Below are 19,366 nucleotides of genomic sequence, written 5' to 3' on the forward strand. Positions count from 1 at the left end.
CCAGCACGGTGACTGGTGCCCTGTGATCCCTTCCTTGTTCCCACTCCCCTCTCTCCCATCAGCTCCTTGTTGGCTCCTGGGGGATGTGTGTGTGAGGGTCTGGGGTGGGCACTTGAGTGATGACGTAATAAACCCTGGCAGACGAAGGTCTTAGGGCTAGGAATATCATCACAAGAAACCCTCAGGATCTGGGATAGGCTGGCAGGCTCCAGTACTAAAGTACAATTGCAGTTTATTGTTTGACAACTTCCAAATGAAAGGGAAGCTCTGTCTAAACCACAAGTCTTAAGGCTCATGATGGGAGGCTGGCCAGCCACCAGCTGTCTACCCCAAAGCTGGAATTCTCTTGAGATCCCGGGTAAGCCCAGCTTCCGAATGTGCATTTGTGTTTGCAGAGCAGTGTGTGATGTCCACCCAAAACTACGCACGTGTGAGGATGGGCACAATAAATGCAGCTGAGAACCCTGAAACCAGACTGCAAAAACTGCACACACGCCTGACCGCAGGTAAGGAACAGAAATGATGTTGCGGACCAGCACCTGCACAGGGAGACGCAGCACACATAACACTATGTGGTGTTTTTCTTCAATTGATGCAACTCAGTAATTTTTATTGCAACTGGAAGACAATACATCACAGAAACTTTATGGTAGGTCTGGGGAAAAGTGTTATTTACAATAAATGATGAAATAGTTTGTCTTTGGCAATATGATTACATACGAAGAATGCAAAATGCAGGTATGGATGCCTTCCAAGCAACACCAAGTCCCTAGAGTTCGGCTGATCGCGCCTGCCTCCACATTGTTTCTTTAGGTTCACATGAACATAACAGAACATCACGTTCTTTCTCCTTTATGGTTCTCCCTTTCTATTCATGATATTGGCAGTTTCATACAGAAAATACAGAAAAAAAAATTGGCTTTTGAAAAATTATTACTCTCGTAAATTAATTTGGCCGTGTAGGTCTATTGGCCAGCCAAGGTCAGACGACCCTAAGCATCAATAGTAAACCTCTTGGTCTTCTGATTGCTTTATCACTTTTTTTTTTTTCTGTAAAACAAAACAAAACTCAGAAATGTTACAGAATCAGAGTATTAAAAAATGTACAAGTGTATATGCTTCCCAGACACACATGGATACATTTTTCCTCCGCATTTTCACCATGGCAGTATTAAGTAGTGAGTGTGAATGACACAGCATGAAACTGGTTACTGAATCAGCTATGAGCTCAGATGGCCTCAACATACATACTCAAGAAATGTTGCATGTTTAAATAACTGAGAGTGTGCTAAACCTCATCTAAAAAAAAGGAGGAGAGGGGCTGGGGAACTCAGGCCACAGTCATGAAAGGATGAATACAATTTCTAGGTTTAATAGGTTCACCATATCGAAGTCTTTGAGAATCCAATATGGAATATCAATTATTTTGCAAAAGGTAGAGAAAGCAGTTCTCAACTTTTGCAAATGAAATACAGTGGAAAAACACTGTTGTATATATTCCAAATAAATAGTCTTGATTTCAACACTAACAGAACAACAGGAAGGGTACTCGTGAGCATCTCACGGTTAAGTCAGAAATGGTCGTTCACACAGGTCTGATTTCAGAAGTACAACAGCAAGGTGCAGCACCATAGACACATCGGTTTCGGCTGTTAAAAGATGGATCGTTTTAAAAACTGTGTTTTCCTTCCTTAATTTTTGGTCAGTGAAGCTAGCACTTGTTTGCTGAACTGTGGAAGAACTGCAAGGTCACACACATTATTCATGATAAAGCAACCGAGCTGACGAGTCCATGCTTAATTCAAGAATAACCAGTAGGAGAGAGAGAAAACACAAGGAGTTAACCACCATCGCCGGTGCTCTCTCAAAGGAAGAGGGGTTAACAGATGAATTCACAAAGGTAGGCAGATCTATACAGAACACTGAATGCCATGTGTAAATCCTCATGAAACTCCAGAAACAGGAACACCACACAATGTATATACTTTGATTTACACATTCCGTTACAAAGGAAAAAAAGACACCATTACAACTTTGTAACTGTGTTAACTGCAATATAAACCAAGTCCAGAGTTTGGCAGGTAACTAAAAGAGGGTTATCACTTAGGTTATATAGCAAAAGTGTTGATGTATATTATATATAGTAGTATAAATAATAAAAAAGTATTATTTAAATTAGATCACAGTGCTGCATTATGTGCATAACAGTGTTTGATATAGTATTGGTGGGCTGGGACCTACGACACTAAGGACTTAACTGTCAACACTGGGAAGTCACAATCAAGAGGAAACACAGAGTTCCAATGTTTTCTTTTGGTGGCAAAAAAAAATCCTGAAGGTGAAAGAAAAATACTTCTCTACAGAAACATAAAAATCAATTGCAACATCTGGGCAGCTGTGATCCACCAGAAAGAAACGAGTCCCAACCTGGATTAAAGGGAAAGAGAAATCACATGGAATTTAATCCAATCTCATCTAGAAAAGCTTCCCATTTAGGTCACTTGTACGTTAACTCCAATTCCTTCTCCAAGAGCCCTTCCAGGAGAGGCCCAAGGCGCCCCCGACAGAGTGGAATGAGTGGAACTTGCATCAGTAGCCCTTGGCCTGGGCAGTCCTGGCGTGGTGCAGAACTCTGAGCTGGGCACAGAAGGCCTCCACCTGGTTCTCACTCTACAGAGCCCACTGCCTGATGCTGTCCCTCAGGCAGGAGCCTCCTTCAACACAACGGCCCCTCTCAGAAGGCTCTGTGGTAGTAACTGCTGTGGCCAGCAAGCACTAGACACATTGAATGCCTCTGCAAAACAAAAGAAAACTCTGTTCTTGGGAAAGGCCTCTGGCACATTCCTTCTTAAAAACTCCCAAGATTGAGACCTGCCACAATTGTTTTGGCCATGGTTTTCTCCAACCACCAGTGAAATATGGGTTTGGTTCATTTTAGTTTCAGATAGATGGCTTCACCAAAGAACTCTTGAAAGAATACTGATTAGAGAGCGGCAGGGAAGTAGGAGCTTATGGTATATTACAAGGCTGGGAAAAATCTATGATGCAAACCCTTTCCACATAGTACTAGATAAAGACAAAAGACAATTATAATAGGATAAAAATAACTGTTTATGTGTATATCATTTAAGAAAAAAAGAGTGACTGTCTCTTTCTCTTAAATGTATCCGAGGGCCAATAGCAAGTAATCGTAGACGTCGTGGTGTTGATGTGTTCACGGTTGGTTTCCAAAGCATCTTTAAATATTGCTATAGTTCCCCGTTTCCCCCTCCCCCCTGCCCCGTGTGAGTATGTGAGATACTGGAATGACACATGAACCGCCACTTCTCCCAGCAGGAGAAATGAAAGCAAAAACGCCACACCTCTTAATGGTGTTCAGGCGATCTGTCAGACTAATGAATACATATGCTAGTTTGGAAGCTAAAAGAACACCTGACGTTTGGGAAGGAATTCCAAGACTAAAGTGAATGACACTTAAGCAAAATATTCTTTCACAAATAGGCTTGTGCTTAAATTCTCTACTGCTCTTGGAGGAGGGGATAAGAGAGGGTGCCTCCTGCCCCTTGGCTTGTTAAGGACACGGACAACCTCATTCTCCAATGAATTCACTACAAACAGCCACATACACATTGATACTTTTTGTTTTTGTTCTCAACAATCAAAATACAAAGTTAAACACAATTGAGCCATTGTTTTGGTTATGCATAATGTGTATGCCTCCAAAAACAGAAGAAAAATAGGAAGAAGTACCCTCACTAAAGGTTCCCCGACAAGTCTTCCGGCAGATCCAACGAAGGGAGACTCAGGAAAATCACACTTAGAAAGCTGCCCGATGAGGTATTTATGCAAAAAGAGTGGTTCTGGAGTTAAGAACACACTTTTATATTTCTCTATTTCTCAAAGAGATCAGAAAAGTAAATCACACACATTGCATTTTATTATTTTCTAAAAGAGGCCTCTGCCCCTTCAGAAAAATGAAATGAGGGGAGACAGCCCACGGTGGGGGTTTTAATTGGAAGAAGTCCTCGGCCAGAAACAGTCCTGAATGTTGAACCTCTGCCTTTCAGGAGAGAGGTCTGAATTTTATCATCTGTGGGGTGGGATGAAGGTGGGGGACTGAGCTGGAGGTCTTTAGGCTTGGTCAGGTGACAACACAAATCAAGGTGTCGCTCAGGTTCCATAGCTGTGGATGGCTTTTAGGGTGTCAGATGTCTGGGGAGACGGAGGGAACAGAGCACTGCGAAGATACTTTATTCCCACCTACACCCTGAATAAATATGCTGTAAGTATTCAGCTTCAGGTCATGAATTCGACCTGCTGTAGAGGTGTAGGTTTTTTCAGGTTCTCTCATCAGCAACCCACCGGAAGGTAAGTGTGGGGAATGCACCAGTTAGCTCCCACTGTCCGGGCTGATGGAGCTCTGACATTACCTGGTCCTGGCAGATGGGCTTGGCTTTGGCCCACAGCAGTCCCTTTTTTAAAAGTTAAGGTCATCTCTGTTCCCTCCCTCTCCTCACGCATCATATCCTGAGCCACAGTACTGGGTGTTTGTGTTTTAAAGTTTCCCTCCACTTGGATGGAAGATCATATTCTTTTAGAGATTTCTCTTTGGACCCCTCCCCCCGCACCCGCCATTAAAGAAAATTTCTTAGGCAAAGGTAACAACAGGAGTTTCTGGGCTGCATGACGTTGTCTGGTTTCTAAATTCAGCTCTCGCAATCTAGGTGGTCTTAATTCCAGGTTGGTCAGTGTGCTGAAGGTAGCGATGGCCGGCCCCTGCTTCCTATTGCAACATGGCATTGTGGCGATAGGATGTCTGGGGCTGGCCTTTCCTACCTCGGCATCGCTTCCTCCTTCACATGAACCCCATCTCGTCCCCTCACCCAATAAGGCCCATTAGCACGTTTCCCCTTCTTCTGGCTAATTTGCATAATTATTCACTGCCTTTTTCCTAGAACCAAATCATGGTAATGATTTTCTCAAGTAAGCGTCCCATAATTCTCTTGATTCTATCATACACACTCACTACTAAGTTTGCCCTCAAATTATTGCGTCATGTTAAACATGTACAGACAGAGAGAAAGGACACACTTTTCAACAGAGAATCAGAGGGGGTCGGGGCTGAAGTGCACACAAGGCAGTACAGAGTTCAACCATCCAAGCCCTACCAGAGCATGAAGATATTTTTATATTGCAGAGTAAGTTCCCCAACAGTCAGAATTTGTCCCTGAAGAAGGTTAAACCTTAAACACCTGCTTCAAAAAACCAAAACAAAATAACCCGAAAAAAACCAAAAACCAAAAACAAAAACAAAAACAAAAAGGAAAAAAAGAAAGCAAAGAAAAAGAAAGAAAAAAGAAGAAAACCAAAAGAAACTCTAAGCCTAAGGGCTTAAAAATTACAGGCATAGCCTTTTCTCTATTTTCTATATTTATATGAAAATAATTCATGCTTCATGCTAAATACATTATTTACCTTACAAGAACTTTGTTACTTTTGAATAAAAAAAGTTTGTTTTTGTGATTTTTTTCTCTTTTTCTTTTTTTTCTTCAAAGGAATCCATGCATTGTGGATCAGAAATTTCTGCTGGCTGTACTGGCTGAATGTGGAAATCACTGATTTTTGCAAAGATAAATCCTGACATTAATTGCAAACTCCATTTTGAGGGCAGTATAGGAGTTATTTTATTTTTTGCCATATTTTACTTTCTTTTTTTTTTTGTCCATCAGTGTACCTTTAATCTTAAAAATACACCACAATACTAATGGCAGGTTCCGTAGCTTTCTAGTTTTTTTTTTTTTTTTTCACTTGGATCAAATAGTTTTGATAGACAGAAAAAGATCTGTACCATTATTTCCTTTCCTTAACAGCTATTGTAATTTCCTGGACTTGGTTGCTTTTCACTTGGGCAGTTAAGAAGACACAGCTTGTTTTCCGCATCAGTTTTCTCTCTCTCTCCTTCTTGTGTGTGTGTGTGTGTGTGTGTGTGTGTGTGTGTGTGTGTGTGTATGTGTGTGTACACAGGGCCAATCTTCAGGCTTATGGCTTTTGGAACATTTTCTTAATTTAATAGAGAACAGAATTCAATGATTAGCAACATCACTAAAAATTTACCCCATTTCTTCTCCATGAGTCACTGACACCCGATGTGCATGAACAGTCCAACGTCCACCTCGTAAGACGTCATCGGGCTTCAGGGTTCAGAAGCATGGAGGACTGGTGGCCGGCCCTCTGTGCTCGCCGTGTGACAATTCCAGTGGCTTTCCTGGCACCATCAGATGCCTGGTGCCACAAGCTTGGGTCTGCTCCTAGGGGGACGAGGGGTTCCTCCTCCTCAATTGCTTTATGTGCCTTCACTCAGTGAACCCAATGGGATGGACAGCCTGACTTTTTAAACCTAAGGGTTGGGCCTGAACGATGATTACTTTGCCCACGTGCCTTCTAGGTGCCGAATGTGTGTTCCTGTGGTATTGACGTTGACATCCCTGCGGATTCAGCCACAGGTTTCTGACAAGCTGGAGGAAGCAATGGTAATTTTGGCTTTTTCGGTTTTGTCTTCAGATAATGAAAAGCTTTTGTAAAACAGCTGAGTGTCAATATGAGTTCTATGGCTTCAATCTCCTTTAAAAATAAAATTCTTAAGGGTCCAAAACAAAGAAGAGGGGGCAAATTAAAACAAAATAAAAGGAAAAGAAAAGAAAGAAAACCAAACCAAAAACAAGAAAAAAGAAAAAAAATTGCTGATATTGCCACAAATCATTAGAAATCTCCTGACATGCTGAAACCAAATGGCCGTAAGTCCAAAACAAATCAGTGACTTGTTTTTAATTTTTTGTGGTTTCCTTTTGCTCTTTCTGCCCCTTTGCCGTCCGATTGGTGATGTTATTCAAACAGGACCGGATCCCTGCTAAGTGCAGGAGGGACCCCGCCGCTTCTTTCATCTCCTCATCATCGCTCTCGGGGGGCTTTTCGGTGCGTCTCTTTTTGAGGGGCAGTGTGTCGCTGGGGACCTTCCTGGCCTTGGCGAAGTGCTGGCGCTTCTTGTGCTGGGATGCGTACCCGCTGTCCCCCAGAGAATCCTTGGGCTCCTTCTGGCTGTGCTTCCTGTCGTCCTCTTCCGTGTCGCTGGGGCTCTCGTGGCTCCGGAAGCTCCCCTCGCTGCCCTCGCTGCCCTCCTGGCTCCCCTTGGTGGCAAACTCATAGTGGTCGTCAGCCGAGGAGGAGGAGGAGGAGATGGAGTCGCTGGTGGGCGAGGTGCTCCGGGCGTTGGAGGACTTGGCACTGCTGTAGTTGTGATCCTCCTTGGGGTCTCCGCTGACCACTGGGGAGCCACAAGATGGCTCGCTCTCAGTCCGCATCCGGCAGCTGGTGATGCCATTCCTGCAGAGCGAGGACAGTGGGGAGGGACGGGAGACAAAGAGGGGACACAGTTAGACGTCCTCAGACGGGGGCACCCGGCAGCCTGCCTGCATTCAACCATCAGTCCCTTTGTGTTCAATGGAGCCACTCGCAAACTGTGGGGGCAACAGGTGGATCTGCTTTGAAGGCAGGGTCCTAAATCCTGACACCTCAGTCTCCCCTGCTTATCTCCTATAATGGCAGTTTCACTCCATTTGTGTGGCTGAGACGTCAAAACAACAATCTTCTGAAGCGACAGCGGTGGAGGCTCCATCTCTTACATTAAACCATAAAAATCAAGCTGTGCTTGGTTCGTGTCCCCGCCAACACCACGAAGTCAGACACCGCCAGACGATGTTGGCTGGGTACTTCAGAGAAAAAAGCCTGCTCTCGTCTGAAGCGGCTACATTAGGAGGCTTTTGTCAGAAGACTAAACCAGTGTTCAGCAAGGATACCTGCCATGTGGTGACAGCTACTCACTCATGCATTCCCTCCCTTGTTCATGCAATCTACAAATATTCACTGAGCGCCTAATAGAAATGCATGACCTTAGGGAGGGTTCTGGGGGACGGACACGGGGTTGGATCGGATATAGACACTGCCACAGCGATGTTGCAGCCTAACAGAGAGGCAAGCCAGGGTCGCATCACAGACCAGAGGGCAATAAACTACGACTTCCCGAACTCAACACCTGCCAGGCGCTCTCCTAAGTCTGTGCAGAGGGCCATGTTTAACTCCGTAAGGTGGATATTAGCATCCTTATTTTACAGTGGCTCGAAGTGAAGCCTGGAGAAGTTCAGTGATGTACTTAAAGTCACACAACTAATCACTTGCAGAGCAGGGACTGGAATCAAAGTCTGACTCTCAGACTTGAGGTCTTAGCTACATCACCAGACCGACCCTCCTTTGTGATTTCCCTATAACAAGGTCCCTGCTACCCATGCCTATAAGGCCTCTGTAGCACTCATCACACCTCTGATTATTTCTTTGTGTCTTTACATCTGAGCGATGTACTTAACATTCCTTGTGCTTCCTTATTGCGAAAGTGGGAATAGTAACTACACCTGCTCCCCGTGGGTGTGGGGCTGAGGACACGAATTAATGCCTGCAGGTGCCTGGACCAGGGCTTGGCCTGACAGCAATGGTTGTGAAGCTTATTCCTGGTTAGGCCCCACACTCCTTATGTCTGGGAGGCAGCTGCCTGTCTGTTAGTGCCTGGCGCCCAGCCTTCAGAAGGATGAATACTTGCAGGAGAGAAGGGTCACTTAATAGCTGAAGGGGATGAAGGGTGGACGCCAGGGAATGTTTTGTGGAAGACAAGGCATCTGACCTTGGACGCAAGGGCTGAAGAATCTGGCATGGATGGGAACTGTTCTATTGCACCACGCTGGCCCGGTTTCCTGTAAGCTCATCTACCTCGTGATCCATTTCTAAGAGTTCTGGGGAACATGACCATACTTTTCCTGCCTAGATGACCCCAACTGTAAGTAGTCTTACATTCCCTCCATAGAGGGCACTCCCCACCATCATTACAAACTGTGTGGTCATGTGTCCCACTAGAGAGCTAGCCCCACGAGACAGGGTGTGGTTACTGCTAGGCCCCCAGTGGCTATCGCTGTGTCAGCACGGTGGACACAACAGATAAACTGAGGAAGTGCAGCACAGGTGGAATCACGTGGCTGAGAGTATGAAGCTTGGGAAATGACTGTGGGTCTCCACCACCATGACTCACTGGGCACACGCTGAGGATACGGCACTGGTAGAAGGGCTGTGGGGTCAGGACCACCAGTGAGATAACAGTAGTGACAATCTCTACCCTGGCTTTTCTCCTGTTACCCTCATGGGCCTTGAGGCTCAGGGAGACTTCAGTTGCATCCCACATAGAAAGTGAAAGGGGAAGGGAAAGAGTCCCTCATGAAAAGGGTGCAGTAGTGAGTGAGGCGAAGGAGCTGCTCTCCTGGGGCCCCAGGGCCGGTGGTATTCCGCTAAATTTAGGCTGGGGGAGAGACTCCGTACTGTTGTGTCCAGCAGCAAAATGTATGAGGGTCATTATCAAAACTCAGCCTTTGCTAGATGTCCAAGAGCCTCCTGATGAACCCCAACACTTACAATGTGTGCATTTGTACACTGAAGTCCCAGTGAGACCCAGAAGGGTCCCAGCTTGTGTCCTGTGCTCCGTGATCCCAGATACACACCACCTCCCCCAAATCCTTACAGACAGAGCCTGGCTTGCAAGCCACACACGCCTGTGCTCATATCCCAGTGTTGCTTATTGGTGACTTTGAGCAGGCTGTTTTACTTCTTGAAGACTCAGCTTCCTCATCTACCTTGTGGGGCTGCGTGAGGATTAAATGAACTGTCCTGAGCACAGAGCAAGGCTGTTTGTGGTGCCTGATCATGTTTACTTGTGGTCCGATTCCTGCGACTTCCTGCTGCTGTGACTTGTTCACTCTGAGCAGTCTTGTTTTCTCTTTCTATCCTGGATCGGGAGGCGTATGGGAACCCAGCACCAAGTCAGTCAGAGGAAACAGGCCCTTCAAGCGGAGTTCCTCCAGGGCTTGCCTGTGAACACAGCCCCTGAGCTTTGGGGTTTGGCCTCCTCCGTATCTGTTTTCTGCAGACTTCCTATTTCTTGGCTGTGTCTTGGGTGCATAAAGATGGCTGGGATAAGATTACTTTGAGGTGTTACCAAATGTGAAACTTGGTAAATGTAATTAATCATACAGCTAGCTATTAATAGTTATTACAGCGAACGAAAATGGAAGTCTCGTTGTATGGTCCTCTTAATTTTTGCCATTTGAGGGAACTACTGTAAAATACAAAAATAATTCACCCACTGAACTAACATCAAACAGTTTCATAGTAAATCTAAGTATACCTGAAAGAGTAAAGTGGGCTATATTTAGCTTTTAATAAATGGATTCAGTTCTGAATGCTTCTTTTAAAAAATAACTTGGGGCTTACAACTCACGTCACTACCACAGTTAAGCAGAACATGATCCCTCTCTGAACACAGATGGGGAGAATCACGAGTGGGAGAGTGAGAAATAAAGCAAGTGCTCCACAGTGCTGATTTCTGGTGAATCTAGGTGAAGGGTCTGTGCTATTCACTGTGCTTTTCTTTCCCTTTTTTCCTAAGTTTGAACATTTTTTAAATCAAAGTTTTAGGGAGGGGGAGAAATACTCTAGAACCAAAGCAACGATGTTAAACGTGAGCTCCACACTATCATAAGAGGAATGGTTTCGAGCCTGAGAATGTCTCTCTCTTTCTTAAACAAGGAGATTAGCAGCATTAAAGAGGGGGATCCAAATGGAAACTTTCTTCTTAAAGAGATCCCATGGATTAAAGGGAGAATAGAAAAGCGAATGATTCCACAGCCCCTGATTTGATGCTGTGTGGGGCAGAGTTTCTGGTACCACCTAGAATCAGACTGCATGCCAACAGAGTCCATGACCCAAGTCCCTATTGGAACACTGGCCTACTTAACCCATTTCACAGAAAAACAGAAGCTCAGAGAGCCCCATGGTTGTTAAGTGGGGTGGCCCAGACAGTCTCAAAGATGGTTCAAGCAGGAATTCAAAATATCTCCCTGTCACTCCTGAAGAAGGAAGTTTACTGTGATGAAGACAGAAAACCAATACATCCACTGATAATATTTCTGGATGAAAACAGGTACACAGACATAACTTCAGGGAGTGAGAATTAAAATATAAATGTCTCTCTTTCTCATTTGATGAAATTAACCTTCCCTGAGATTTTAGCTTGGGATTATGTAATCCATAAATTACACATAAAACTCAGCAGGAAGTGAAAAGCTCCTTCAATTATTAATAACTTGGTGCAATGTTATTCACGATGGTGCAAGCCAGCTGCACTGACTTGGTGTCAAATGTTTCCCGCCGCAGGGATTGCCATTACAGGACAACAAATGCTTAAAAGAAACCCGCCATTCTGAACATGTTGGAAGGTGAATTTCTAACCACTTTCTTAAAAATCATTCATTAAAATGAACATGTGATACATCCGAAATGCCTGCAATTTTTCAGTTTTAGCTGAATTTATGTGTAACGATATTGCAATTAGCATAAATTAGCATAAATCAGAGCCACCTGATTTTACTGGGCCTCTAAAAGTTTAAAGCACGTGGCTCAACAAAACCACGTGCTATTCATCTCAAATAAAACCTGGTACTCATTCTCTTGTCAAATAGTTGGAAAATATCAAACATAAAAAGAGAAATCACATTAGTTCAAAACCAGAATGAGCAGGCTTTCAACTAACAAGTCAAGGTGTAGGTTTACGACATGGCCATTTGCCGTTTTTTGTTTGTTTGTTCATTTGTTTAACCAATTAATTAGGGGTTCCACTACAGTATAATGAGCATGTGTCGTCTCTGCCTCTTACCTGGTGCACTAGGAGTCTCTCTGGAACTAATGGCTCTAACTCTAAAGGATATCATGTAGGGTAGTTGTCCTCCCCAGGGATTTACTTGAGGACTCTGATCTTTTGCCAAATGTGAAAAGTAGATGGGATTAATGGGATTGTAGAAGCAGGGGACTGGAGCAAGTTCAAAGCTTCTTTTGAAAATCAACTGCAAGTAGACATGGAAGAGAAGAGATGACCAAAGACTTCCACCTCCAGCCAAGTGGTAGAAAGACATTTGGAAGGTTCTCTTCTGACTATAATATAAAAGATCCTAGATCAAGTACAGTAACTTGTTTTAAAGGCATTGCTGAGTTCACTAGAAAATAAGGGATAGTCAGAGACCCATAGAGACATACACACAAATAAAACATTTTAAAGTAACCTGCAATGTGAGCAATCAGGCAACCAGGCAACGAAGAAAGCCAAAGTTTCTCTATAGTGAACGTCTGCCCTCGCAGTAGAACAAGAACCCAAACTCACTCAGTGGGAGGCAGGAAGCGAGCAGCAGGAAGGTTGATGCTGGCTGCTTCCTGCTTACTGTGCACCCTCTAAGGGCGTTCAAGTGGCTCCAGGTATACCGGTCCCCCAGGCTCCCCACCGAAGTTTTAAAAGCAAATCCTCTCTGAAAGAACATACTTTAAACCCAAGCCACCAGGAATTTCCACAGATAAGATTTCAAGAACATGGGCTCATAATAAAAAAACAAAAATTAAAAACATTAAACACAATGGGAATAAGCCACCATAAGCAAAGAGACAAGAGAACAGAGAAATGATAGAATCTGAACAGCAAAGACTATAAATGTTGAAATAATTAATTACAGAATGTAAAGTTAGTATGTTTAAATAAAGGAGGGAATTGAAAAATACTAGAAAGGAAGATCAGGCTATATTGGAAAGCACTAAACAGAACTTCTAGAGATAAAACATATAATCCTTGAAATTAAAAACATCAATGCAAAGTGTGGTGGCTCACACCTGTAATCTCAGCTACTCAAGAGGCTGAAGACGAAGCGCTTGAGCCCAGGGGATCAAGACTAGCCTGGGCAACATAGCAAGACCCTGTCTCAAAAATAAATAAATTAATCTACACTGAAGGTGCTCCTAAAAAACTCAATGTAGCTGAAGAGAAAAATTAGTGAACTGTTAGATGGACCTGAAGATACTACACAAAATGCAGCAGAAAGACACAGAGATAGAGAACATGGAAGAAAGGTTGGATGAGACGGAACACAGAAAGAAGAACCAACGGAAACCTAACCGGAGTTCCAGTGAAAAGAAAGAATGGAGAAGATTCAATACTTGAATAGAAAATGGCTAGAATTTTCTAGTTTTGATGACGGTACCAATCTTCAGATTCAGAAAGCCAACACGTCCCATGCGGGATAAAGAAAATAAAGTCCATACAGAGACACATCACAGTCAAACTTTAGAGCAGACACAAAAAAGACAAAAAGATTTTTAAAGTAGTAGAAAGAAAACGTATCGCCTAAAGTACTAATTAAGATAAAACAAGTGAAGCAGAAGAAAGTGGAACAATATTCTCAAGAGAGAAAATAACTGTTGATCTAGAATTTTATATTCAGTAACACTATCTTCTAAGAGTAAGGGCAAAATATAACTTTTCAGGCAAAAATTCAGGACTTTAACTACAAATAAACCCTTACTGTAGGAATTTCTTAAGAATATATTTTAGGAAAGAGAAAAATGATCCAAAATGGAAGATCTGAGATGTAAGCAGAAATGATCCGTACAGAAAAGGTAGGCTGGGTGCTGTAGCTCATGTTTGTAATCTCAGCACTTTGGGAGGCTGAGGGAAGCGAATCTCTTGAGCCCAGGAGTTCCAAGACCAGCCCGGCAACATGGTAAAACCCCATCTCTACAAAAATGCAAAAAATTAACTGAACATGGTGGTGCATGCCTGTAGTCCCCACTACTCGGGAGGCTAAGGTGGTAGGATCATTTGAAACCGGGAGGCTGAGGCTGCAGTGAGCTGTGTTCGTGCCACTGCACTCCAGCCTGGGCAACAGGAGTGAGACCCTGTCTCAAAAAAGAAAAGAAAATGTGGCTAAGTATTGATTGTACAATACAATAATAATAATGACTAAGTGGTTACACACACACACACACACACACACACACACACACACACACTCTCACAAAACACACACACACACAAAACACACACAAAGAAACAAAACCAGAACCAAAGTACTGGAGAAATGTAGCATATCAATTGGGAGGTGGACAGAACTGAATTTAAAGCATTCCCAGAGCCCTGTATTGATCAGAAGGTTAAAGATATTGATTAACTTTAAATATTTAAAAATATTCATGCTAAAAGTTCTAGGATCAACACTAAATGAAGAAAAACAGAATGGGTAACTTCCAAACCATTAGAAGGGGGAAAAATGGAATGAGGAGTAGGAGAATCAATTTAAAATAATGCTAGAAACAAAAAAGAATCTGAAAAAATGGGGCAAACACAAACGTAAAACGAGATGATAGAACCAAACCCAAAAATGTCAATAAAAATGGGCTAAAAATCTTCAGCTAAAAGGTACAGATCATTAGCTCAAATTTAAAAAAGAAAAAAGAAGCCATGTGCTGTTTGCAAGAGACAATCCTAAATAACAGGATAAAGAAAAACAGGTTAAAAGTAAGACTGGAACAAGTTGTGCTATGCTGGTATAGCAATATTAAAATGAGATCAGATAGATTTCAAGGCAAAAATCATTACTCCAGATAAACAGTCATTCAACAGTCTAAAGATTCAACCCATCAGGAAGATAAAACCATTCTAAACATTCACAGTTTCATTAAAATACCTTCAAAATATATATGCCTAAAATTGAAAGAGGTACAAGAAGAAATAGTCAAATCTACATTGGAATGGGAGATTTTAATGCATCCCTTTCAGTATGCAATTGATCAAGCTGACACGCACACACACACAAAAGTTTCATATGGAGAAGATCTGACATAAACATAGAACATGTGCTAATAATGGAAAAGACATATTTTCTGATGCACACATGACATATTTTTTATTTTTATCTACTTATTTATTTTTCATTTATAACTGATAGAGATGGGGTTTCACTGTGTTGACCAGACTGGTCTTGAACTTGTGGCCTCACGCAATCTCCCACCTCAGCCTCCCAAAGTGCTGGGATTATAGTTGTGAGCCACCACGCCTGGCTGAAATATTTTTTAAAAACTGATATATACTAGACCACACAGCAAATGTCAACAAATTTCAAAGAAGCAATAATGTACAGATAAATTCTCTGACCACAATGTATTCAAATTAATAGTCAATGTTGAGAGATAACTGAAAACAAAAATTAAAAACAACCATCTTCTCTTTAGTTTGGAAATTCAAAAAACACATTTTAAAAATACCCATGGGTCAAAGAAAAAATCAAAATGGCAATTAGAAAATACTTATACCTTAACAATAATTAAAATAAACATACCAAAACCTATAGAATGTAATAAGCAGTAGGGTGAGAAAAATTATAACCTTAAACTTCTATAGAAAAAGAAGAAAGGCTTGAAATAAAAGTACACAATCTAGACAAAGAAAAACAGAATAAATCCAAAAAAGAAAGGAAATTATAAATAGCAGAAATCAATGGAATAGAGAATAAATGCAAAGTAGAGCTAATTTAAAAAGTTGATTCTTTGAAAAAAAATCTATGGCGAGATTAAGCAAAAAAGAAATGATACAAATGAAATAAGGAATAAAAAAGGGACATAGTTACAAAAGATGTTTTGAAAGATGACAAGGTATATTATGAATAACTCTTTGCCAATATATTTGAAAATTGAAGAGACACAGACAAACCCCTAGAGCTGCCGAAAGAAATTCAAAAGGAAATTTAAAAATACAAGTCATCCTATTATCATTACATAAATTAAATCAATAGTTAAAAATCATCCCACAAGGAAAACACCAGTGCCAGACTATTTTGCAAGCAAGTTCCAACAAACATTAAGCAACAGATATTTCCAGTCTTAGATAAACTCTGAAAGAGTGAATACGCCTCAACTCCTTTTCTGAGGCTAATGTAATCTTGACACTAAACTAGATAAAGACAGAACTAGAGAAACATGGGTTATAAACAAAGACACAAAGTTCATAAATAAAACATTAGCTTGGCAACTCTAGTAATATGTAAAAAAAAAGTATCATAAGCAAGTATATTCAGAAATGCAAGTTTTGTTCAAAACGACAAATTTATAGTATAATTCACCACAGTAAAAAAAAGAAAAATTTTATAGTTATCTTAACAATGCAAACTTTTTTTTATAAAACTCAATAACCACTCATGATAAAAATATCATAGCAAAGTATGAATAGAATAATTTTGTTATGATAAAGCATATTTCCTAAGAAATCTTTAACTAATGTCCTATCAATTGTGAATCAGTAACATGGGTCCATTTAAAATATGAAATAACACAAAGATGCCTGTTATCATAACTTCTATTCAGAGGTCCTGGACTGTGCAATAGGACAGGAAAAAGAAAAGATACAATAATTAGGAAAAAAAAACCCCACTAGTATTGACAAAAGATATGATTTGTGCACAGAAGAATCTATAAACTGTTAGAGTTACTAATGCAGTTTATTTAGCAAGGTTGCTGGAAAAAAATCAATAATGTGAAATAAATTGCATTTCCATATATTAGCGGCAAGTAGAAAATACATCATATTACTTTGTAAAATTTATAACAGCATGAAAAAGAATGTATTCCATGTAGAATAAATCTAACTGAACAGGCATAAGAACTTTAGGGAAAAAAATCATCAAGCTATAATGAGAGGCACTGAAGATTTAAGTAAATGGAGAACTATACATGCTCATGGACTGAAAGATGCAAAAAGGAGGTTTTGTTGTTAAGAGTCAGGGTCTCACTATGTACAGGCTGGCCTCAAACTCCCGGGCTTAAGCAACCCTCCTGCCTCAGCCTCCTGAGTAGCTGGGACTACAGGTGCATGCCACTGCACCTAGCATTCAATATAGGAGTATTAATCCGCAACAAATTGATCTACAGATTCCATACAACTCTAGTCAGGAACCACAATAGGGTGTCTTTTCTTTGTTTTTCTTGTTTGCACACCCCCTTGCAGTTTATCAAGCTGATTATAAAGTTTATACGCAACTGCAAAGAGCCAAGAATAGCAAAGACACTTTAAAAAGAACAAGGTGAGAGAACATGTGCTCCCAGACTTAAGAACTTACAAAGATATAATAATTCAGACACTGTGGTATTGCCATGGTACAGGAAAATATGAAATAGGACCAAGAGTCGCCAAAATAAACCCACAAATAGAAAGAAACCTGATATATATCAGAGCATTTCATATCAGTGGGAAAAAGAGGGGCTACTTAATAAGTGATGCTGAGATAACTGTTTATTATCTGAAAAATATTTAAGTGTATCTTTATCTCACACCGTAACTCCAGATGGATTAGAGACTCAAATAATAAGACTTAAATGTGAAAGCAAAAAACTTTCAATCTTTTAGAAAAATACTATAGGAGACTATATGACCATAGAGTAGGGAAATAAATTTTTAAGACACCAGATTTCATAAAAAGATTGATAAATGTGATTAATAAGAATGGAAGTTGAAAGAGAGTGAAAAGACCATCCGTAAACTTAGAAAATCTGCAACATATGTAGTCAATATAAGATTGATATGTAGACTATACCAAGAACTCCTATGAAGAGAAGAAAAAAGGGAACCCAGTAGAAAAATGAGCAAAATACTAAACAGGAAATCCATAAAATAATATATTCAAAGAGCCCCTTAAATATATGAAAAACTGTGCAATATCTTTAGTAAAAAGGGAAATATAAATTAAAGTACAATAAGATACCATTACATACCTACCAGATTGGTTGAAATGACAAAGCATGACAATTCTAAATGTGTGTGAAGATGTGGAGGACTAGGGACCATCACACTCTGCTGGTGGCAGTGTAATTGGAAACAAGCACTTTACAAAACAATATGGCATTACCTTGTAAAGCTGAGCATGTACATACCCTATAAATCAACAATTTCACTCCTAGACAACTTAAATGAATCTGAGACATGTATAAGAATTTCCACAGTAGCACTGCTTGTAATATCAAAGAACTATTAATGATCCAAATGTCTTTTTTTAAAAAAATGATAGTATAGTCACATAATGGGATATTATATAGCAGTGAAAATGACTCAGTTACAGCTAGATGTCACAAAACAAAGAAACCTAATATGAGTTTTTAAAAAAACAAAGTTAAGAAAGACACAGTATTATTCTAGTTATTTAAAAAACTCAGGGCTGGGCACTGTGGCTCACACCTGTAATCCTAGCACTTTGGGAGGCTGAGGTGTGTGGATTGTTTGCGCCCAGGAGTTCGAGACCAGCCTGGGCAACATGGCAAGATGCCATCTTTACAAAAAATAGAAAAATTAGCCAGGAGCGGCGGTGAGTGCCTGTAGTCCCAAACACTTGAGAGGCTGAGAGGTGGGAGGATCACTTGAGCCCAGGAGGATGAGGCTGCAGTGAGCCGTGATTGTGCCACTGCACTCTGGTGTGGGTGACAAAGCGAGACCCTGTCTCAAATAAATAAATAAATAAAAATAAAAAGACAGTAGCCTCCCCAAACTGTAAAGATGAACACTACAAAGAATGATAGGAAATACTAAGGAGCATGCAGAGAATCATTTAATACAAGTTGCATAAAATACTTCTCACCAGGTATCAAATTCTACCTAGGAGAGAGATGCCATTTAGGTCATTAAACTGATTCAACTTGTTAATTTACAGCTCTTCCCTACCTTTTTCACAAAATCCAGTCTAATTCTACCTGTGCCTCAGCTGTAAAATCAAGGTGAGGTTTAAGATCCCTTCCAGCAGCCCTAGAATTCTGCAATCTGGCAGATGCATGGCTAAAAAGGTAAAGGATGTCCAGGGGCCAGGTGGTCAGCTCTAAGAGTTCTAACTCAGTGGTAATATCCAGGGGGACCACAATTTTCTCCCATGAGCTGCAAACTGCTCCCCTAAACCACTGAGATAAACATGATTTCCTTTTTGCAAGAGATCACACAACACAAATAGGAGTGATCCTACAACTCTCCTCCATGAATTGTTTTGCATTTACAACAGTCCAGAATCATTGGGAGTTTGGAGGATTTCTAGGTACAACATGAAAAAGAGCCACCAGGACTTTCAAAGGCATTAACGAATGTCATTGATATGAAATATGAGGAGCAGCTCTAGAATGTTGATCAAATTTCACCGTTTGCTGGTCGTTGTTTAAATTTCTGGACCAGAAGGGCCCAAAACAAAAACTACGCTTGCTGAAATGGGCCCAGGAGGGAATTCAGTGCATGCTTTGTGTGACTGGGATTCTTTCCCCTCTTTCCCTTAAACCTAGCTCTTTAGTATTTTCTCTTCTCCTCCCACTACAAAGCAAAATCTAATACTGAGTTTTGTAATTGCCTTCAAAGACCATGATTTCAAAGACAAAGGCCAAC

The 19,366-nt window shown here is 41.1% G+C and overlaps 1 protein-coding gene across 12 annotated transcripts in view; it reads right to left on the reverse strand.

The window, feature by feature from the left end:
- Positions 1-578: 578 nt before the first annotated feature.
- The window catches only part of FOXN3 (forkhead box N3), a 460,655-nt gene continuing 441,867 nt past the window's right edge, over positions 579-19,366 (reverse strand). For all 12 annotated transcript variants that reach the window (XM_019009497.4, XM_055361192.2, XM_055361190.2 and 9 more), the window contains one exon: positions 579-7,380. In XM_019009497.4, the coding sequence (XP_018865042.1) occupies positions 6,825-7,380 (556 nt within the window). In that variant the 3' untranslated portion in view covers positions 579-6,824. The remainder of the gene's footprint in view (positions 7,381-19,366) is intronic.

This window comes from Gorilla gorilla, chromosome 15, assembly GCF_029281585.2.
Source record: "Gorilla gorilla gorilla isolate KB3781 chromosome 15, NHGRI_mGorGor1-v2.1_pri, whole genome shotgun sequence".
Lineage (NCBI taxonomy): Eukaryota > Metazoa > Chordata > Mammalia > Primates > Hominidae > Gorilla > Gorilla gorilla.